Genomic DNA, 23,446 nt, shown 5'->3' with positions numbered 1-23,446 from the left:
TTGGGTGGCATTTAAATACTTGAAATAACTAAAGTCAAACTAAAGCAGCAAGATTACTTTAAAATCCACGTCTATCATTTTAATGATGGCATAATTATCCCCAGATTTTACTAGAATTAAACTTTATTATGGAGTAAGCAAGAGAGATATACTGCATTTTCTCTATCTTCTAACTTATGAATGACTTCACTTATCAGTCAAGAATAAGTAGAAAAGGAGAATAGTTGGGAACTTTGTTCTCCATGGGGTTTTTAAGATAATTGGTTCAATAACTGAGTCACTAATCCAGAAGGTAGGTAAAATATGCCTATCGAATTTATCAGGGAGCCAGATGGACTGCCGGGCTGGAAGCTTAACAAAATATGCCCAGATGTGATTAAACGGAAAGCCCCTCAACACTAGAGAGTCCCTATTCAGTATTAAACAGCCAAGTAACTGTGCCCTGTGGTCTAGGGACAGACAGCTGCTAGGATACCTGAACACAATACTGATCTGATATGATTCCAATTGATCTTTAAATCTAGGGTCACTTTCCACCATGTTCCATATCTCAATGGAATTTTCTAAGCCTAGGACTAAGCTCACTTATATAACTCAGAATAAAACAACACTAATGATAGCTATCATTTACTATGTGCCAAATACCATGTCAGACATAGCATCATCATTACAACCCCATGAAATAGATGTCAGTGTCTTCCTTTAACAATGGAATCAACTGAAACTGGGCAAGGGACAAAGGCAGTGTTCAAACTCCTGTCTGACTCCACAGCCTGACCTACTTCTAATTCTAATAATAATAATACATTAGTATGTACTGAGAACTACCCACATCGTTTCACATATTATCTCATTTCATCCTCACAAAAACAGTTTGCATTATTGTTATTATTAGTATCCCTATTTTGAAAATGCAAGAAAACAAGGTTAAGCAAGATCGCCTAGCAATTTTTACTAGCAGAGCCAAGATGAAAAACTCAGATAGTATGACACCTGAGAACACATTCTTAATTACTACAGTATATACTTTCCTCCATAGAACATGATCAAAGAATATTTACAAGAATGAGACAGATTCGGCTCTCTTACTATTGAGCCAACTGGACAGTTTAGCTTTAAAAACAGAGGTAGCCAGCCCCAGTTCTCGCTAATCATGTTCTTTTTCTGTACTCCACTCTATCAGATTTTGGCATTTGTATGGAAGCCAAGACTTCTTTGAAATATATGAAGTTGAATATTTGGGAAGAATGTTTTTTCTCTTTGGTTATTTTGACCCTTTGGATAAATATCACAATCATCCTGAATGAAAACAATCCTGGGAAATTAAATTAGAACAGTTGCAGTATTTACTAGCTGTTTTCTTGGGTCAGACTAGCTCCTAAATCTCCTAAGTACACACCTTCTTCTCCACACCCACCTTTTAGTCAACCTAAATAAATATAATATGAAAAACCCATTAGTGTTTCTTCATTGGTAGAACTTTTTGTAAATAAATAATGAAAGAATTTTGCAGAATAAAAGACAGGATGAGAAACAGATCCATGTTTCCTATACAGTTGTTTCAACACAGCTTCCTTGCTCATTTTAAGAGAGTGCTGAGACCACTAAGTTGTGAAAGGAATAATTAACATATATTTTTAAGGATAATGAATAAATACGAATTAATGTCACATTTTGAAAAATTCTTATTTAGTTTCAAAGTCAGACAAAACTTGAGAGATGGACTTTGAAGTTGCCTTAAAAATTGCTGAATTAACCTAAAATATATTGAGCCCCCAGTGTCCTAAGGCAAATAGGAAGGCTGTGATATTTTAACTCCAATTAACAGGCACCATGACATGTATTCTTTTAAAATGAAATTTTAAAACTAATTTAAAGCCCTCATTATCATTGGTAAGGTTATCATTAATCTTTTTTTGTGGATGGGCATTCCTTCAGGAGGTTTGCTATCTAAGGAAGGTAGTCTTTTGTATTAGATGGTTTGATGATGCAAGGGATAGAAACTAATCTCCAACCAGCTTAAGCCTGGGAGAGATATATTGATTTATAGCAGGGCATGATGGAACTGGCCTTAAGGGCTATTACAGTCAGGCTCTCAACCACTGAGAGGACTTGCTCTCTCTCTGGAATATCTGCTTCATTCACTCTGATCAGTAGTTGGGGACTCAGCCTCAGACACCCTGAATTCACAAGAAAGGAAGTTTCTCTGTAGGAAGCTTCTCTCTCACAGCTTTAGTTGAAAACGATCCAAAGAAAGGATTCTGGTTTGATTCTTGTCACATGACTACTTCCTATCAGTGATGCCAGAGGGTAAGGTACCATGATTAACCTAGCCTGGAAAAGACACTTACCTTTGCGGCCAAAATGGGTGGGAACTATTTCTAAAAGAAGGAGGTGATGGGTTCTGGACAGACAAAACAATAGTTATTACATCCTCATCTGTTTGTGGTGATGAAAATGATTTGGCATATGAGAAACAGATCCCAAATAACATGTATCATGAAAACAAGCAAAAACGAAAGGGATAAAGAGATAGCATTGTACTTGAATGCAATCAAGAGAATTTTATAAACATGTCAAGATGAAAATCCAACATTTCAGCAGCAGGCACAGGAACGGGCTGTCTGATTCAATGCCTATGAAAACACCCTTCATAACTGATAGGATACACTGCAGGAGAAGTACAGAAAGAATGGTTCTCTGAGAGACCAGTGTGTTGTAGAATACCATGCAGTGAGGTGGGCACAAGAATAAGATGATATGTAATGGATATTTGTTGCCCAAGCTTTGCTTACAAGTGATTATTTTCTTGAGCTTTCCAATTCTTCTAGACTTTCAGAACTTAGAGAATTTACAACATTACAATAGCTCTTGAAATAGTTCAACTATCCCAATTCCAATCGTGCTAAGGAGAAAGAAACCCAAAAAGGGTGATTGCCTCCCCCAGGGACAGAGTAAAAGTTAGTACTGAATTTATATGGATACCCAACATTGTGTGTTATTTCACTCCCATGACTAGTCTTGACTAGGTCCCACAGATAGCAATGGAAAATGAAGGGGTTTCATTGTGCATGTGTTTGAGTTTGTTTGGGGATTTTTGTGTGTGCGCATGGTTTTTTTTTTTAATGATTTTTGAGTTACTGATAAGATTTTGTGGACACTGGCTTCCGTAGACCAGGTTGTCCTCTTATATGGGCATAGCTCCCTATCTAATCATCCATTACCAGCATTATCAAAAGTGAGCCTCCTTCAAAGGTTTCTATCAATGTCAATGTCATAGGAACACTGAATGATGTGTTTTCTTTTGTTTCTCCCTCTGCTTCCCCACCCTTCCAGATGATAGACATGATGTACTTTGTCATCATTATGCTGGTGGTACTGATGAGTTTTGGGGTCGCCAGGCAAGCCATTCTGTTTCCCAATGAGGAGCCATCATGGAAATTGGCCAAGAACATCTTCTACATGCCCTATTGGATGATTTATGGGGAAGTGTTTGCGGACCAGATAGACCGTAAGCAAGTTTATGATTCTCATACACCAAAGTCAGGTATTTAACTTCAATTGGGTCATATCTTTTCCAAGTTCATTTGTTTGTTCTCAATAAATGGCTCAAGATAGAGGACCGATTCCTAGCTTATTATCTTGGAGGAAAAAACCCACAGAAGGTGAATATGCAATTTTAGCAATGTAGTCCTCGGGTGTTTCCTCAGGTATGTCCTTTCTGTGACACGAATCGACATCTGGTGTGCCAAATTTGATTAAGAAATGAACCATTAAAACCACTGAAATTCTTTGGGGATTCAAAATCCTAGCACCATGTGTTGATTATTTCAATATTAGTAATATATTACATCACTACTCCCCACCCCTACCCCAGCCTGTAAAAAATAAATTCCTTGGGTTTGACTTCAGAACAAATAAACAATTCTCGATTTCGCCATCAGAATTCAAGAGTGAGGGCCAACATCTGCATGGTGTTTTTGTTGCACTGGAAACTATTCTCCAGCTCCTTTTCCCACTGGCTTGAACTATGTGCTTTTGAGACTCAAAAGAAGCTAGTATTCATTGCTTGGAAGTATGGAAAATGCCTTAGGTTATAAACTGAGTTGCTTGCTGGAAATGCCAAAAATAAAATAGTATCTATATCATGAAGTGATTCAGTGTGGGGAGTGAGCGCCAGCAGGCCTCTGCTGTTTCAAGCACTAATAGGCGCTGATTCTCTGTAATAAACACTCCTCTTGTTTAGAGTGTGAAGATAGTTGTATCCTAGGCGTCTGTTCCAGAATTTTATTTGAACCAAATGTCAGGGCACACCAGACATTGGGAAGTTGTTTGGGAAGAAAGCATCAGGAAAGAAATATCCTTCAGTGTGGAGGAGCTGAGTCCCAGGAGCAACTAGTTCTCATTTTCCCTGAGGAATTCAGCTCTAGAAATAACACCCCTCCAACGTTGTTGAATTCACATTTTTTTAAGACATTTTTTGCTGACAGGCCAGTCATCTGAGCCCTGGACTGTGGACCAGGATTCGGGTTATATAACCAGGTAGTTTAGCTTGTTAAGAGCAGGAGTGGAGACTAGCCAGCATCCCTTCCGCCCCGCCCCCCCCCCCCACGCGCCAGTCCCAGGTAGGACTAAGACTAGGAAAATAAGGACAGAACAGCAAAGGGTGTGAGCCCTCCAGGCCTGGGGAGGGCATGTGTCCACTGGCTACAGAACATACCACCATGTCATATTCCCTTCCGTGATTTTGAACAAATACCCTTTCCTTCTCAAAATGAGTTATCTGAGGCAACAAGGCTTTTTGGAACACCTAATTGGAACAAATATCCATTTCATGAGACTTAGCCAACTCACTGAGGAAGAATTTTAACGCCATCTCCCAGCTGAATTATCTTTGGTTGACACTGTGCAGCTTTCACCAAGACAGCTTTCCAAGGACTGGGGAAAACTCTTTTGGAAACCTCCTTTCAAATGGTCCCTGAAGGCAAAACAACACTTAAAAGCCCACCTATGATCGTTCTCCTCGGGGACTAAATGTACTGTTTTCCCCCAAGAAATTTCTTCTCCACTAACATTATTTTGCCTTTTCTAATTTTTCTTTTTTCCCCCCAAATGTGATTAAGCCCACACGGGTATTTTGACAATGCACCATTTTGGGATGGGAGAAGGAGGGAGGTGCAGATATGTTTTATGAATGGGATTTTGTCTGTCCCTCTACAAGTGGCCATTTATTGATGTTGTACTATGAACCCAGCCTAGTGCAACAAACACCACCATCTGGCTGAATAACAGGATATATTATTGTTATTTTTAAAAGAAGGGCTGATTGTAGTTTAGAACTTGAAACCACCCCTGAGACAGAAGAGAGGTGTTTTGTGTGAGTGAAGTATGAAAACAGATTTCCCACATTGTTAATTAGATCTGTGGTGTTCTACGTGTGAGAATAAATTTCTATCCCAAATCCCAATATGTAACTGACCCAGCCTTGGATGGATGCAACCTTCATGATACCTTTCCCCCAACCACTTACCTTCCTTTTTGATGTTCTGAAATTGGCTACAATGGCAGCCACTGTTCTAAGCTAAATCAGCCAGTTTTCTGTCTAGAGTGCTAAAGAGTATTTGTCCTTTCTCAAATAGGTATAGAAGGCTGTCCCCAAATCTGTCATCACATTTGGCCAAGGTCATTGAACATCCCTGTCCCCTAAATGATTGATCTTCATTCTGTGGCACTGGGAGGGCCCATGGGTGTTGGGTGACTGCCCCATCTAGTCATTCAGAACTACCCAGGAGACCCAAGTACCAAGCTATTTGAGAAAGGTACAATCATTTATGCTGCCCTGCAGTGTCTTGCCTCCTTTCTGTGCTGTGTTCAGGTTGGTTTGTGAAGCATGTGTTCAGGCTGATCGGATCTCATGTCCAGCTGGACCCACAGCCTTGCCCAGGGTCTACCGATCCCATCCAGTGGATGTGCCCTGTGTGGGCCTCTCCCACGGCTTCTCCTTCACACACACCTTCTCAGAGCAACTCATCTCTAACATAATGCACGTGCTCCGTATCTAACTCTTTGTTTTTAACTGCGCAATTGCTGAACTCATTTCATGTTTGGGGAAATGACCTTTCTTAATTGGGGTGAGTGTATCTAGATGTATAATGGGGCCCTAGGGGTGCGTTATTAACATCTGTCTTATACCTCAGAAGGGAGGACAGCTTTAATGCCCTCATTTCTGGGGGGCAATGTTACCAAACTATAGCTCTTTTATATACATTCCATTTTATTTCTTGTACTTTGTCCTAAACCCAGAGACTATCAATGAGGCCCAAAATGGTAGCATGAGACTTCTAAGGTTACTTTCCTAATGTGCTTAAAGACTAAAAGAAAAAGAAAAGGAATGGAGTCAATGGAAACTTACAAAATAACTGAGGTTCTTTTTACCTGTACACCAGGTTGGGTTAACACAAACGATAGTTCAGCCTTAATTCCAATTATCTGTAGAGGCTGAAATATTTGCGTTGGTGTCAGGAGCAGAAGTGAGTGCAAGAATGTGATTGGAAGCAGCAGATAATGACTCTGGGGAAGGGGCAGTAATGGTCTGCTCTGCCTGAACACTGCGCCCAACACCCTAATTAGCTCAGGGGAATGAACTTGCTATTGTTTAGTGGTTTTGTTTTTGTTTTGTGTTGTTTTCAAATAGCTCAAAATCATCTCAGGTGTTTACATTATGCCTATGAGGTGGGTGTTAGAGAGCTGGCATTACGTATAGTACGAGGTGACTTGGGCTCCAGGTTGTTAAATCCATTGCAACCAAAGGATGACATTCTTTCGGGCATTTCGTTAAGGTGCCCATGTTATATGGCTTCTGAGAGCTGGTCAAGATCCCACCGGAGCCTGAGGGGAAGAAAAGCCACTTAGAGAAGAGGAGCAGCAAAATAAATTTCCAGCACATTCATGCCAAGGCCAGAGCAAAGCTAAAATTAGATGGACTCTTTGCCAGCTGAGAAATCGGACTCTGTTTTGGCGTGTGAGGTACCTGGAAGTACACCTTTGTTGGCAGAGAGAACGGGGTGTCTCTGGCTTCCTTGAGCCTCTGAATGAATGAAACTACTCTTTATTTACAGGGCATCCTTATGTCGCCTGTCGTACACACAGATTCCCTAGGCCATACCAGGACAGGGGGAAAATGAATCATGCTCTTGAATGCATTAAATCAGGGTCTAAATTTAGTCCTACTTTCTGCCTCTCTGAGTATTTTTACATGTTTGGGTAGTTATGTGAAAGCATTACTTTCTACCACGACAACTCATTATTTGGCCATTTCTACTTGCCCTGGATTAACTAGCCAATCTACTTAATGCATGGGTCAAATGTTTTTTATTTTCTCTCATTGCTTAGGGCTTTTCCATCTGAAATGAGTAGATAATCTGGAGTAAGGAGGTTTATTTTTGTTGTTGTTGTTCTTTGTTTTGGTTTGGTTTTGCTCTGTTTAATTAATTAATACAAACATTTTACTATAAAAAAAAATCTTTGCTGTTTTGTGTACCCTGTTGTTTCTGTGACGTTGACTGGATTTAAAGTGTTTTTCTCAGGAAACAAGCACCATGTTTGAGCATGTAAAGCTAAAATACTCTCCTGCATTATTTTTCTGCCTCAAATTACTTGTTTCTCACTTCAGGTGTGGAAATTCGGAAAACTCAAGGCCAGTCTCTAAAATATGCCTGCTTATGGTGAAACTTAGAAAAGCATGAACAGAGAAGATGACTATTGTTAAGCATTTCAATTGTTAGACTCCAGTTCTGGAGACTCAGGGCTCTGCATCTGTTTGGTATTCAGGACTGACCTTCTCTAATGGATTCAGAGCACACTAATGCCTAACAGCTATAGCATGGGGACGGCTGCCTGACCAAAGAAAGTATTTTGGAAAAGAAAAACTTGAGACAGTGCCAGCTTTTAGGAAAGGGGTGAATTGTTTTGCTGTGTTTTGTTTTCACAAATTGCTAAGGAAGCAAGCCAATATGAGGCACTACCCCATCTTCTGTCCCTGAAAGTCAGCTTACAGTCTAGAGAATACTTACTTGACTTGTTTACTAATGCAAATTGAGGTTTAGTGGGTTTACAAATAACAGAGCTGTCTGCAGACGGCCCTTTGTGATGATTCACTATGCTATTGTGATCAACATTTGTTCTACTATCATAATATTCATTTAGCCTTTGCTCATAGGTTGGGCTCCATTTTTAATTTGTCCATTCTTCATTCAGTAGATATTTATTTTCTTCAGGCCATGAGCTGGACACGGAGGCACAGAGATGCCCATGACAGAGACACGGTCTTCAAGGAATTTATAGTCCAGGAGAGTCAAACTGATGTTGACATTATATATTTGGAGATGGAGTCCAGAAAAGAAAATAGCCAGTTCTTGGGGTGACAGTAGAGACACAGTAGATGATACCTTGCAAAGAATGAGCAGGTTGAGCTGAGCTCTGAAATATGAGCAGATATTTGCTAGGCAGAAAGAAGCAGAGGGGTGTGAAGGAGAAGAACGGCATTCCAAACTGAGACTTTCCGTGGAAAGTTCCCGGCACAGCAGCTAATTTAATATGGCTGACTGTACATGAAAGGCAGGTGGCAGGACGTAGGAGAGGGGGTTCTGAAGAGAGACACAGGAACATACATCTCAGAGGACTTATACTTCATGCTCTGGGTAGTAGCATGATCTGATACACGTTTTAGTCAGAGCTATCAAGCAAAACTGTAAAAGGTCCATAAAAGGGGCTGAGGTGGGAGGTGAGAGAACATTAGCTAATGCAATAGCAGGAGGGGTGGAAAGGATAAGCAGCATGAGATTTGGGGAAGGTAAAATCAGAAGGACCTGGACAGAAGTCAGATGGTGCACAAGGTGGTAGTGGAAGAAATGGATGAGGCTTTAAGATGGAGGAGTTGAAGGTCACTCCAAGGTCTTTGGCTTAGTTTCAAAGGTGACATCATTTACTGATATAGAGAACCTGGGAAGAGGAATGATGGGGGGAAGAGGATTTGTTTTGTTCGGGTTGGAATGAGTTTGCGGTTCCCATGGGAATTCCAGGAACACCACGAGGAAGGCTATTTTGTATATAGAACTCTGGGACTAAGGAGAAAGAGCTGGACTGGAGATAAATATTTGGGAATCAAGACTGTAGCTACCAGATGAAGCTGTGGGAGTGGGTGAGCTTGCCAGGGAAGACAAGTAGAGAAAGAAGAGTAGGCCAGAGCAGAACACTGAGAACAAAGGAGTCAGTAGTATCAAATGTGAAATAAGAGTCCAGTTAGGTGAATATTTGAAGAGTCCATTCAGTTAGACCCTCAGGAAGTCATCAGTGACATTGGCTAGAGCATAATCATTTCAGTGGTGAGTGCAAAAGCCAATCACAGTGGTGTAAAAGTACATGAGCATCCAGGCCAAGCATTTACTAGGGAAGAGGGACAGAGCTGTTGTGTATGTATGGGGGCGGGGGGGTGTCAATGAAGTGGGGCTTTGAGAAGAAGAGTACAATAGTCCCCTGTCATCCATGATGGGTATGTTCCAAGGCACCTAGTCGATGCCTGTCTGAACTGCAGATCGTACTGAATTCTTATGCATACTATGTTTTTTCCCTACACATACATACCTATGATAAAGTTTAATTTATAAATTAGGCACATAAGAGATTAACAATAATAACTAATAATAAAATAGAGCAATTCTAACAATATCTTATAATAAAAGTGATGTGAATTTTCTGTCTCTCTCAAAATATCTGATGGTACGGTACTCACCCTTCTTTTTGTGATGATGTGAGATGATAGTGATGAGATGAAGGGAGGTGAATGACACAGAATTGTGACGTAATAGCATTAGGCTACTATAAGGGGTACTTGAATACAAGCACTGATAACCAAGAGGGCTACTAAGTGTCTAATGGTCGGGAAGTGTATGCAGAGTGGATATGCTGGATTGAGGCATGATTCACGTCCTGGGTGGGGCTGAGCTGCATGAGAGATTTCATCATGCTACTCAGAGCAGCACACAATTTTCAACTTAGGAATTGTTCATTTCTGGAATTTTTCATTTAATTTCTTTTGGCCTGCAGTTGACCACTGGTCACTGAAACCTCAGAAAGCGAAACCTTGGATAAGGGGCACTACTGGAATGTTTTGCAATCACCACTCAGAAAAGTCACTGACTCGGTACATATCCAAGGATTGCTTAGCGCCACCAATTTGCGTAGTTAGGTTGTCTATTTTCCCAATCAAGACCCAGCAGCCCACTTCAGGAAAAACAAATCATTGGATTAATCCAAGGTTAAAGCTGTGCAGTGTCACTATGTCAGGACAAAAGGAGACTAGGGTTTTTGAAGGTACTTGCAAGCGTTCCTAAAGTTCTACCTTATAAGGAGTAAGATGGAGGGAGAAGAAAATACAAATAAAGGTATAGTGTTGATTAGGACTTAGGAGGGGGAAAAAACTGATCAAAGGACTAGAGGTTTAGGCGGAGCACCAAGTAAATTGAGAACCAAGAATCCTGAGAATGGTGATAATAAGATGTTGTGGTCAGAGAATGGAAAATTGCCATTCAGAATGAGAAAGTAGAACAATTTAGGATAATTGTAAGCTCCAGGGGTGACTGTGAGAATGGATTCTAGGCTATGCTGGCCTTGAGGTCAAGCAACTTGAAGTTAGGTTCTTCTGTGTTTGTCAATATCCATACTGAAGTATCCATAATAATGACAGAAAAGAGAGTGAATAGGAAGTCTCCAGTCAGGATGACCTGAAACTCAAAGGAGAAAGGGTTCTTTGCACAAGAATGAAAGACAGTGATTGGGAAGAGGCAAAGAGTATCAATGAGAATGCAGACATTACTTATAGGAACCACAATGGTGGATGTGCAAGAATGTGGAATTTCCTTTTGAGAAGATTACAGGGAGGGAGTGTCTTATGGCAAAATGAGTTTTAGTTAAGGCAAGAAAGTACAGGGGTGGGCTTATAAAGGTATGAGAAAGCAGCGAAGTTTGTGTTCAATGATAAGGTGTTCCAGAAGGAGCTGGGGAAAGGGAGGAAAGGGAGAAATGATAGGAAAAGTCAGTGGGCACAAAGCCCAGCATCATCTGAGGACAATAGCAAAGGGGGAATAATTGATCAGAGGAGCTGGCATTGCAGGAATAGAGACTGATAAGTAAAAGAAGTATGGTGGAAGGAACTTTTCCAGAGTTTTGAGGCAGCTGAAGCCCGGAGCCCCAGTAGTATAAGAGGCCAGATGAGGCTAATGATATCTAGATCTCCGAAACAGTCTAGAGCAGCCTTTGCTCAGGTTTCCAAGATCATATTGGGGACAAATTGTTCTGAAGCCCTAAAAGGATGGGACTCTAGACTTTGTGTAGTGGTGCAAAACAACCAGATTCCAAAGAGGAGCTTCCCCTGATAGCTGGAGAGTTCTCCATCTCGGAGGAGGCTTTTGAAATTTGCAGTGGCGTCTGATACCAGACAAGCATCAATCATCACCTTTCACAAGAATGAGCTCTTATTATCACTTTGGAATATTCCAGTTTTCTTTAACCCTTTCTAGACTTGCTACTAATACCTTGCCTATAATTAAATGTGGTGTTTGGGCCATCCTGGCCATTTTTAATCTCTATTGTAACTCTGCCTTTAGCAGAGTTCCTTTGGTACACCTTAGGTTTGCATGGCTCCAAAGCCCATGCTTTTTCTGCTCTACCACAAATATTCCAAGGAAGTCCATCAGCAGATAAGAAATATTTAAAATTCTCGAAACATTCTCAAAAGAGCGCCAAGCCACTTCCCAAAGAGTTGTACTTGGGAGAGAAAATTTGATTTCCCATCTAGTCGTTGGGACTATTTTGTTACCCATGGGGAACCCACTTATCACTGAGGGGAAAAAAATATAAAAGTGTGTGCCCCTCCATAGTGGCAAATCAGTAGGGTTTCCTTAAAAACTGTATTGGAACTTGTCCTCTTTAGCATGTGCAAAAGTTATCTAAAAATGGGAATCTGCAAGATTTAGAGGAGAAACTAAAGTTTCTGGCAATCCTGAACACTACACCAACAGTGAGAGACTTCAGGAGGACTTCTTGTGTGTGCTAGCAGAAAATTAGCTGATATGAGAATGTTTAAGATTAAATTAGTCATCAAAAGCAATAATACTCTATACTCTAGCTAGATGCAATCAACTACAGATAAGGAAAGGTAATCACTATAGACTGAATAATAGAGACACCTGCATGGTGTGTAACTCAACCCAAAATGATGTTAAACATCATCTAGAAGAGCTTCAAAAACAAAACATAAGGGACTATCATTAACTAACCCAACGCTGTGATGTGTATCTGTGGCTGGGACACCAAGTATAATACTGATCATTGCCCCTCAAGGAAGACAACCATACATTGAGCTGGAGAAGACTAGCCAAACTAATCAGGAGAATGAATGAGAAGCTACAATTTGAGGATAGATTAGGAAGATGAGAGCTCTTCCCCATGAAAGATGGAAGCAGCCAGGCCTGAAGTCTATGAACTTCCAAAGTGAATCACTCTGTGAATAAAGTCCGTATGACTTGGATTCCCAAATCCAAGTATACTTGAAACAAGAATCCCTTGACGTATGAAAGTGCTAGACTTAGGTCAAATAAAAGAAATACCATTGTACAGGGTGAGAAGAGAACTTATGGGATTTAAGTTCTCGCCCCTAAGAGCTGTGACAAGAGAAATAATGTAGTTTTAAAGAGAACTTTTAAAATGTTATCTTTGTAATCATAAAAAGGGAGACTGAACCAAAGTGGACTTTTTTGCTGTCATTGTTTCTTCCACCAAAATACTTTTCTCTGAAGGAAAAGGATGAGGAAAGAGAGGAAGAAGTTTCTGCTATACAATGGAGGATATCATAAAAATGACATGGATAATTCAAAAAGGCATATAATCCCAAATCACAAGTAAATGATAGTAGAGAAGATACCCAGTCTGGCATTACCTAGATACCACTCGTCCTCTACCCAGATCCCCTCCCATGTCCCTTTACCAAAGTTTTGCCTCATCCTCCACTTTCTGTGTGCTCTGATACTAAAGGCTGGTATCTGTGAACTTGTGCGTATAATTGACCTTAAGCTGCTGGAGCCTCTTCACCACCCAGAGAGCATAGCATGCCTGAGAGTTTTTGTACCTATAGGACATCCTGATGCTGCCTGTTGGGAAGGGAAGGGTAGGGAGAATATAAAAGCCTTTGTTCCTTGGCTGTTGCTTAAGTGGGAAAAACTACTGCCTTCAGGACTACAAAATTGCATCTTGAATGTGAGGTGCAAAACATACTCCAGAGATCCCCAGGGGATCTGATTAAGGCTTAGATTTCTGAAACTGCACCTTTTTCTGTTTTTTGCCATTTCTTATGCTGCTTCCTCCACTTTCTATCCAGTTTCTCTTCTGAACACCTCCTTAACAAATCACTTTCACTTGAATCCTTTGCATAGGGGCTCTCCTGGAAGAACCCAACCTAAGGCAGGCACTCAGGCTCCATGTCTGTGTGTTAGAGGCACAGGAGCCTCCCTGCAGTGCGGGTAGGAGGCCATGGGGCACCCGGATTATATACAGCCAGACCTTGGAGATATTGCAGGTTCAGTTCCAGACCGCTGCAGTAAATCAAGTCATAATCTTGTTGGTGGAGGGTCTTGTCTTGATTTTGTAAAAACTCAACATCTGTGATGTGCAATAAAGTGAAGCTCAATAAAATAAGATATGCCTGTATGAAGCACATAGTTGATCTAGTCATTGGTATTAACAAGGTGAGGAGATAAGATTCTCTCTCTCTTTACAGATGGTGGAGACTTATCTGCACTGTGCTTCTTTAACACCTAAAGTTAATGGCTGTAACTCAAGGTATTATGTTCCCAGGAATCACTGAAAGATGTCATTCTTGAAGCTGGAAAGTTTATTCCAGCCTTAGAATCTTTATTCCACCATATTTCTCAAGTCCCTCTTCTGCACCAAGCAGGCCCTTTGAGGAAACGGGAAGATGTGTAGACGCTGTCATTGCTTTTTTGTTTATCTTCTTGGCCAGGGTCAGCAAACTTTTTCTGTAATGGGTCAGGTGCTGTTGGGAGCCATACTTGTAACTCCTCAAAGTGACAATAAGTAAACTAATGACTGTTCCAATAAAACCTTATTTACTAAAACAGGAGACATGCAACTATTGGCCCATGAGCTGTATAGTTTGCTAACGACATCCAGTCATGTGATTGCATTGGCTCCTTCTCACTTCCTTTAGTTCAGGAATGTGTGAAATCAGAGGTCCAGGATGGAATCAACTTTCTATTTGACATTTTATTCAAATCCATAAGATGACACTGCTTTGTACATTTATTTCTTCCAGGAAAATTGTTATTCTACCTATTCAAATAAAAAAGGTCAAAGGAGGAGATTTTGTCTGTTGTTGAGTTAGCATATAAGGAAACCACACTGCCTGAGGAATGGGGATGGCTCCTAGACCACAACTGCAGATGCTGTCAGAAAATCAACTTTATTTTTTATTATAATTCCATTTCTATTTTGAACACTCATCCCCCTAAGCTGGTACAAAGACAATACCTGCTTGAAAGACAGGGAGGAAAAATAAGTATTTCAAAATGCTATCCTACCTCACTGATTTAGCCAGGTATATTGAAAATAAAAACAGGATGCCCCAAAGAAAAATAAGCATATTGGCTCCAGGCATGTTAAACGTAATCTTCGTGTTTCAAAAGGAGGATGGTATGTGAAGGAGTCATAATCTGGTATCATAATAAATCACCTCACAGTGTTGCTCAAGAGATTTCTTAAACACTCACAACGGTCATAGGCCTGGCAAATTCTTCCATAATAACCCTGTCCACTAGAATTTTATGTGATAAAGGAACTGATCTAGATATGCTCTGTCCGAAATCGTAGCTTCTAGTCACACGTGGCTAGCGAGCCCTTGAAATGTGGCCAGTGCAAATGAGAAGGCGAATTTTTCATTTGTCTAATTTTAATTAATTTAAATTTTAACTGAGATAGCTGCATGATGCTAATGTCTACCCTGATGGACAGCTCAGTTCTAGAATGTAAAAAGCGTTTGGAATGCCACTTCCATGAGAGCAAGGACCATCTCTACCGTGTTTCCTGCTGTAGCCTCAACATCTCAAACTGTGTCTGGCACATAGTCAGTACTCAGAAAATACTCGGTGCATGAGTTAAACCTCTTGAAGTAAGGAATAGAAAGAGTAAGGTTGTTATCTGCTTTACACAATGAAAAAAACACATAAAGATTTCAATGACTATAAGAGAATTTGAAAATTTTCAATAGAGAAGGTGAAAAGGACTTAAGTTTATTATAAAGGAATTTGAAATGTGGATTAAGTTCCATGTAATGATCATGGCTTCATGCTTCAGAGAGAGGGAGAGAGCAAGCGAGAGAGAAAGAGAGACAGAGAAGTGAACTCAAAGAGAATCGTAGTGTTGATAATTTCCTGCAACTTAGCCAAATGTGTATTCAAGAAGAAAATTACAACCAGGTTCCAGAAATAGTCATTAAACAAGTCATCGTTCTAGTCTGTGTGCAGAGATCAATCGTACAGCTATAAACAAGAGAGGAAGGAAAAGCAGGAGAGAAGGAAGGAGGGACGGAGGGAAGATCCCTTGGTTGCTGAGGGCAACTGAGGAAGGAAGAGAGTTGTGTGACCCAGCAGTGAGACCAGATGAGACCCAAGCAGGGAGCCCTGCCAGCCCACGCTGTGCCACACCGGAGGTGTTTGCCATGCATCCTGTAACTATGGCTTTTCCAAAGGCAGTGTTCTGACCAAATGTAACTAGGCAGATGGCCAATTCACTCAAAGCCGAACCGAGCACACCCTGTGTGGCAACATGGCAAGATTTTAACTGCTCTGTATTAACGGCCACCAAAAACTAGACTGATCTCAACACAGGTCAACTGTTAGCAGATGACAAGGCTCACGTGTTAATTGTCTTCTCTCAAACGTGGCAGAGTCCAAATCAGCCTGCAGCCTCAGTATGGAGCAGGAAGTGAGGGGCCCAAGATCTTTTACAAGATGCTATCCAGTGAAGCGAATAGCTCTCTGTGCTAGATTTCAGACCTTGTCTGCTAAGTGATGTTTGACTGAATTGCTTGGCTTTCAGCCAGATGTTTCGTATCCAGGATGTCAGGCCTGAGGTTCAAGATGAGGACCCGCTTGGCCAAAGACCCCAATCACTGCAGGTTAGATACAGAATTTTGAGTCTTCATCTTAGTGACACATTCAATTCAAGTAGATGACATGCACAGATGAGTTAAGAAGAGAGAGGGCTGTTTCCTGACCTGGGTTGTGGTTGCATGGGTTTTCATTTTATACTGGACATACATGTTTTATGGACTCCTCTGTATATCTGATGTATCTCACAATGTGATATAAAAAGGAGTAAAGTCATCATCATGCTATCACATTTTCCAAATTCTAGTTTGAATGGGTTTGTTCATTCAGTGACATTTACTGAGCTCTTCTGTGTGCCAGGTACTGTGCTAAGAGCTGGAGATTGAAAAGAGACATGTGTTATTGCCTCAGCTTGGGGAAAAAGTTTAAAGGGGAAAATTGGCAAGTAAACAAACCATTGCAAATCAGTATGATGCAGATTTCCATAGAGGTGATGTATAAGGAAGAAACATTTTTGGTGGGTGGGTGGGACATAGTGAAGCAGAGAAAAGCAAGAGAGGGCAAAGTATAATCAGAGAAATTTTCCTGGCGGTAACAGTTAAGCTGGATCATAAAAGATATTAAGAGTTTTCTAGACACAGGGACCATCCTATCCAAAGCTAGAAAGCGATGCCCAGGCCCGTGCCAGGTATAGCCATATAGAGACAGCAGAGAAATGAGACCTCCTTGCTAGGCCAGCGAATTAGGGGTTAGGGTCTTCTACAAGGTGCTCCCAAGCCTCCTATACCAACCATGGGTTAGCACATGACACCATATCGTTTTTGCCTGGTTTCTTATGTGTATCCCCCAATGGACTTTATGCATTTGTGGAAGGTGAGGGCCAGGGTCCATGTCCATCTTTTCCACCATATTTGACTCACTCAGATATGGTGGAAAAGATGGACACAGACCCTAGCCCTCACCTTCCACAAATGCATAAGAGCCTAGAAAAGTAGATTGTAAGGGGCATTGTATGCTAGGCTAAGGAATTTGGATCTTATGGGAGATGCACAGCTCACCTTGTGTGGAGCCCCTCTCAAAATTAAGGCTCTGGTTTATGGAATTCGTACTGTGTTTCCCTGAAAATAAGACCTAGCTGAATATCGGGTATATAATGTAATATAGTATAATATAATATAATATAATATAATATAATATAATATAATATAATATAATATAATATAACACCGGGTCTCATATTAATTTTTGCTCCAAAAGACGCATCAGAGCTGATAATCTGACGAGGTCTTATTTTCGGGAGACACAGTAGGTTGTGATTGCCAAGTGGGGAGACTGTGGCTGGAAATTACACAGTGATGATGCTCATTTCAGGGAAACTACATAAGCCATAGAAAAGCCTTTTGTTCCAAAATATCTTCTTGAGGAGTAGCAAACTTAGAAGAGGCAAAACATCCCCTGAATAGGTTAAATCTACTGACTATTTCTCCCCTTAGTGTGAAGTATTTGAATCTTGAATTTAACTCCCAGAAGAGCTGAAATCAGCATTCAGGGAAGGAGAGTTAAAATCGGGGCAGGTAATAAACAGATGGCTCTGGCTGGGTGAGGCGGACTTTGAGCAGCCAGAGGGCAGCGCCAGGCGACTGTGTGCCTGGAGGGCAAGGAAAGTGAGACAGGGTGTGGGGAAGGTTCAGAAAGAGAGGTGGTGGCAAAAACAGCTTTGCCTACTTTGCAATTTTGCCAAGGGCCCTGGCAGATGCCCGGCTTGCCTCCCCAAACCAGCTTCTAGGCTGTCTGCAGTAAATTGCTGATGCCTGAATTTAACTATCAGGAATGCTTGACGGTCTAAGAGCCTCAGGCTCCCCCAGGTCAGTCTGCAGGCACTGTGCTTCCCGACTCCAGCTCTCCAGTTTACTCAGGTTTCTCCTCATCTACACCCCTCCTTTCCCCCACTAGAAAACTAACAGAGGTGCAAAGAAGAGGAAGGAAGACAGAGAGGAGTTACATGCATTTAGGTACTACACACATGCACCTTTTCCCTTCGTTCGTCCTTAGCCTCTCTGCAAGTATATCAAAAATCTATTTCCCAGGAAACTCAAAAGTCTAAGAGGCCCCAGGACAGCCAAGAGAAGCTGGAATACTCTCAAAATGTCCTTGTAACCACAGGATAATCTCCCACAGTTAGATCTCTCTCAGGGATTCCTAACCATGGGCAATTTTGCCCCACTCCCCATTCCCAGGGGACATTTGGCACCGCTTGGAAGTATTTTGGGTTGTCACAACTCGAGGGGATGCTACTGGCATCTAGTGGTAGAGGCGAGGGATGCTACTACCCAACCTATAATGTACAGGACATTATATATACACACATGTACATATACATATATACACACACACATACCACCTCTTCTTAATCCATTCATCCATTAATGGACACTCAGATTGCCTCCATATCTTGGCTGTTGTAAATAACACTGCAATGAACATATGAATGTGTATATCCCTTCAAAGTAGCATTTTGGATTTCTTCACATAAATACGCAGAAGTGGGATTGCTGGGTCCTTCTTTGTCTCTTGTTATTGCTTTCGTTTTAAAGTCTTTTGTCTCTTATAAGTATTGTTACCCCTGCTGGGTTTTTTTTCTTTCCATTTTCATGAAATATTTTTCCCTCCTTTTACTTTCAGTCTATCGATCTGATGTGTGTATATATATATATATATATACACAAAAAGTATACATATTTTAAAGAAAGGAAAAAACTATTAAAATGTAATACTCAATATATACCAATAACAAAAGATGAATACAAGTCACATTTGACTTCTGCAATTACAAGAAGTGCTCAAAGTGGTCACCATCAGTGTCCAGACATTTCTGATTTCTGATTACAGTAAACTGTTTGAGCAACATTGACCACTGGTCACTAAAGTGTCCACTCATATACATTTTTGTCACCCCCAATTCCATATATGTATATATATCAACATATATATGTGTATATATATATATGTATGTATATGTATATGTATGTATGTATATTTTTAATTAGCATTGACATTCAGTATTTTTCTACTTCAGCTTCAGGTACACTGTATAGTGGTCAGGCATCTACACAGTCTATGAAGTGATCCCCCTGATAAATCCAGTGCCCATCTGGCACCCTACATAATGTTTACAAAATTATTGATTATAGTCCCCATACTATATTTCACATCCCCATCACTATTTTGTGACTACCAATTTGTTCTTTCTAATCCCTCACCTTTCTCCCCTATCTCCCAACCCCCCTCCCATCTAGCAACCATCAGTTTTTCCTCTGTATCTCTCAGTCTGTTTTGTTTGCTCATTTATTCTGTTCTTCAGATTCCACAAATAAGTGAGATCATATGGTATTTGACTTTCTCAGTCTGACTTATTTCACTTAGTATAATATTCTCTAGGTCCATCCATGTCATTGCAACTGGTAAGATTTCATTCTTTTTTTATAGCAGATTAATACTCCATTGAATAAATATACCACAATCTCTTTATCCAATCATCTATCGATGGGCATTTCAGTTGTTTCCATATCTTGGCTATTGTGAATAGAGCTGCAATAAACATAGGGGTGCATATATTTTTTCAAATTAGTGTTTTGGATTTCTTTGGATAAATACCCATGATATAACCAGTGTTTTAAACTCTGCATCTGGTAGATTGCTTGTCTCCATTTTGTTTAGTTCTTTTTCTAGAGCTTTGTTCTGTTCTTTTATTGGGGAAATTGTGTTGTTGTGGTTTTTTTGTCTCCCCATTTTGCCTGCTTCATGTGTTTGTTTCTATATATTAGGTAGAGCTGCTACATCTCCCAGTCTTAGAGAAGTGGCCTTATGTAGTAGGTGACCTGTCAGGCCCAGTGGCATGGTCTCCCTGTCATCTGAGCCAGGTTCTCCAGATGTGTCCCTTTTGTGGATTGTGTGTGCCCTTCTGTTGTAATTGAGCCTTGGCTGCCATTTGCATGTCAGTAGAAGGGACTGACCCTCAGGCTGATTGGTTGTGAGGACTGGCCATGACTACATGGAGGAGCTATTTTGCAGGGGCTGACTCTACAGAGCAATATTCACTTTAACAGGGCTCTGGTGCCTGTCCAGCCTGCCTTTTGGATGTGTCATTTGTGGAGGTGGTTGGACGGTGCTCTGGTGTGGTCTGAAGCTGGCCACTGAGTGTGTTGGTTCTGCAGACTCTTAGAAGGGGCTCTGTTGCAGGCCAAGGTCACCTGCTAAACAGGGCCACTTGGTATGAGCTACAAAGTGATCTGCAGATGGTTGCTGGGCTTTGAGGTGCCTGGGAGAGGTTAAGCTGTGAACTGAGGCTGGTTGCTGCTAGTGCTGGGCTTCAGGCTGCTTAGCGAGAGATGCGGGGCATACTAAGGCCAGATGCTGCTTGTCTGGGTTTGTGAACCTTCGAGAGATTTTAGGAAAGTCTGCAACATGAATCAAGATATTCTGTTTGTATGGAATAGCCAGAGGAAGAACTTTGGGTGTGCCCACAATTTGGATGGGGTGGGGTCTCAGGAAATCACCAGGGCAGGGAGAAAAGTATCAGATGGGTTGATGTAGACTCAGGTATGGTGCCCACCTGAGTCTGCATGCTGGGTGAGGTGAGGGCTCAACAAAGGGACAATCGCTTCTGCCAGCATTTCTATCTGGAAGAAAGCTGCCCCTTCAGCCCTCTCCCTGAAGCCAGATAATTCAGTTCCTTCCTGTATGTTCCTGGCACCTTTCCAGCTGCTGTCCCAGTGCTGGAGCTCAGAGCGAGTGAGTCCATCAGCAAGTAAGGCTGTGTGTGAGCCCTTTAAGAGGAGTGCTTGGGACTCCAGCTGCCCTCCATCCCACTCAGCCACAATCTCTGCTGGTTTTTACAGTCAGAAGTTGTGAAGTTGTGAGAACTTCTCTTCCCAGCTGGGCAATCCTAGACTGGGGAGCCTTGTGTGGGTCTGGGACCCTGCACCCCTCAAGAGGGACCTCTGCAGCTGAGATATTCCTCCCAATTTTTAACTGTCACACACAGGTGTGGGACCAGCCACTTTCACATCTGTGCCCCTCCTACCATTCTTGACATGGCTTCTTCTATATGTCCTTAATTGTGGGACTTCTGTTGGTTAGACTTCAGGAGATTCTCAATGATGATTTTTCTGTTGTTAGTTGTAATTTTGATGTTGTCATGGGAGGAGGCAAGCACAGCATTTATCTACTCCACCATCTTGACCTGGAAGCCCCACCAAATTCAACTTCTTATTGTTGCTTCTCAAAGAAAAGTGGCACAAGGTAGTGTCTGTTGACATCTGCAAAGTCCTAAAGAGGAAGATTTGAGAAGATCCCAAGTTCTCACAATCTGAAGCCAGGAAAAGAATGCTCCCAGCCTCCAGCTACCATTCCGTACAGAGTTTCACAACATCTCCCTCCACTCCATTCACTCTATCTTCAGACCAAAGACCAAGTTAGGATATCATGCAGTTATGGTGTCAGAACAGTCAACATGACAAACCACTTGGGCCAACACCAAGAGGCCCTGTCTCTAGGTCTTGGGCATCAGTTTTGGATAGAATAAATTCAGCTACCATTGAAAAATGAGACTACCCAGAGGCCTTACCTTATTTAGAATTCACCAAATATTTTACTGATCCAGGTGAAGTCTAGCAAACTTCAATACTTCCCTTCCCAAGTTTGTATTTGAGAGATGCTCATGGCTTTTTAAATAGGAAAACATCATCATAGATTCACAGAGAAAGTGGTTTAAGTGACCTCAGAAGTCCTGTGGAATTGTCCAGTTCAAACACTCCAGCTCCTCATTTGGGATGAAGCAAGAAGGAGAACCATACTCCCCATGATCAGGCTCATTTGTTACAGTTACTGACCAATTTAACACACTGGATCAAATTCAACACCGTTTTTAAACATTTGCTGGAGCTAGTGACTCTCTCCTGAGTAGACCATGGGATCCAACTTTACAAAATCACAGCCTTTGAAGCAAAGGAATGAAGTCTGTGGCGTGCCCTTTTTAATATTCTGAACAAGGGCTTTAGAAGTAAAATGCCACTGTGAACTGAATGGTTACAGTGCTGTTTCAGGAAAGCCAGTTGCTGGCAAATGCTTCAAAGTCACTTATGCCACCTGAGGAACATAATGTTTAACTACCGAAGGACTGCAAGTATATATGGTGCACGAGGTTTGTTATACATCAAGTAATTGAATATACAGGGTGGGGGACGCCTCTATCAAATAGGTCACGCACTAAAAGACTAGATTCTTCTCAGTAGATTTAGGATTATACATGCTATCAGAAGTCACATAAAATAACCAGGTGTCGAAAATGTCACTGCTTTTTGAAAAATGTATGGCATTTGTTCTTAAGCAGCTTGTACTAAGTATAAGGATGCCTGCATTCTTTGTTAGCTGTCAAGTGTGTTACAAAGGCTGTGTCATGAGTTTCATGTGTTTCTTCTGGCATTTCTAAGTGAAAAAAAGTCAGTTAATATTTGCTGAGGTCCTATTATAATGGCTGATACTGGACCAGGCACATGATGTACTGCAACTCGTTTAGTCCTGATTTACCGTTGGTGTACATAAAGAGTAGAGATTAAGTAACTTGCTTGCAGCACACAACCAGGAATAAGCAGAGGTAGAATTGGAACCCGGGCCCATCTAACTCCTATGCCAGTGCTCTTATTTCTACATTATAACAGAAGGCTGCTTCCATCTGATTCCATAGCCCTGCTCTTTGCTGGCACCTCACTGCAGTGACAGGACCACAGTCATGCATTTATTTACTTAGCAACTACTTACTAAGTGCCCTACTAGGCACTGGAGAGAAAGTGATAAACAAGAGAGTCCTCATCTTTCCCTTCATGGAAGTTACATTCTACTGGGGGCAAGATAGAGATAGACAATAAGTAAACAAATAAATAAGATAACTTTGGGGTAATATTAAGTTCTGTGAAGGAAATAAATCCAAGTAGTAGGCTAGGAAATCGTTGAGGTGAGGACTTGGGGGTATAATTTTATGTTGGATGGGCAGGGAAAGGCCTTGAAGAGACAAGATTGAGTTGAAATGTGAATGATGAAAGCAGACATGGCTAGAACTTGTGAAAGAACGTTCCATACAGGGAATAGCAAGAACAAAAACCATGTGGTAGGATCTAGATGTGGTCAGCTAGAATCAGAAAGAATGCCAGTGTGACTGGAGTTTAAGATCTAAAGCAGCTTAAGTTGGTATAGCACATCATGGTGGCATT

General features: G+C 41.3%; 1 protein-coding gene across 18 annotated transcripts in view; it reads left to right on the top strand.

Moving 5' to 3' along the window:
* The window catches only part of TRPM3 (transient receptor potential cation channel subfamily M member 3), an 820,394-nt gene that overhangs the window by 752,907 nt on the left and 44,041 nt on the right, over positions 1-23,446 (top strand). For 10 of the 18 annotated variants that reach the window (XM_074330560.1, XM_074330553.1, XM_074330550.1 and 7 more), the window contains one exon: positions 3,337-3,547. In XM_074330560.1, coding sequence (XP_074186661.1) covers positions 3,337-3,547 — 211 coding nt within the window. The remainder of the gene's footprint in view (positions 1-3,336; positions 3,548-23,446) is intronic. The other 8 variants (XM_019730672.2, XM_019730688.2, XM_019730705.2 and 5 more) reach the window with 1 other exon arrangement.

The sequence above is a fragment of the Rhinolophus sinicus genome, linkage group LG04, assembly GCF_036562045.2.
Source record: "Rhinolophus sinicus isolate RSC01 linkage group LG04, ASM3656204v1, whole genome shotgun sequence".
NCBI lineage: Eukaryota > Metazoa > Chordata > Mammalia > Chiroptera > Rhinolophidae > Rhinolophus > Rhinolophus sinicus.
The sequence above is the reverse complement of the archived record's forward strand: the minus strand, read 5'-3'. Positions and strand labels throughout refer to the sequence as shown.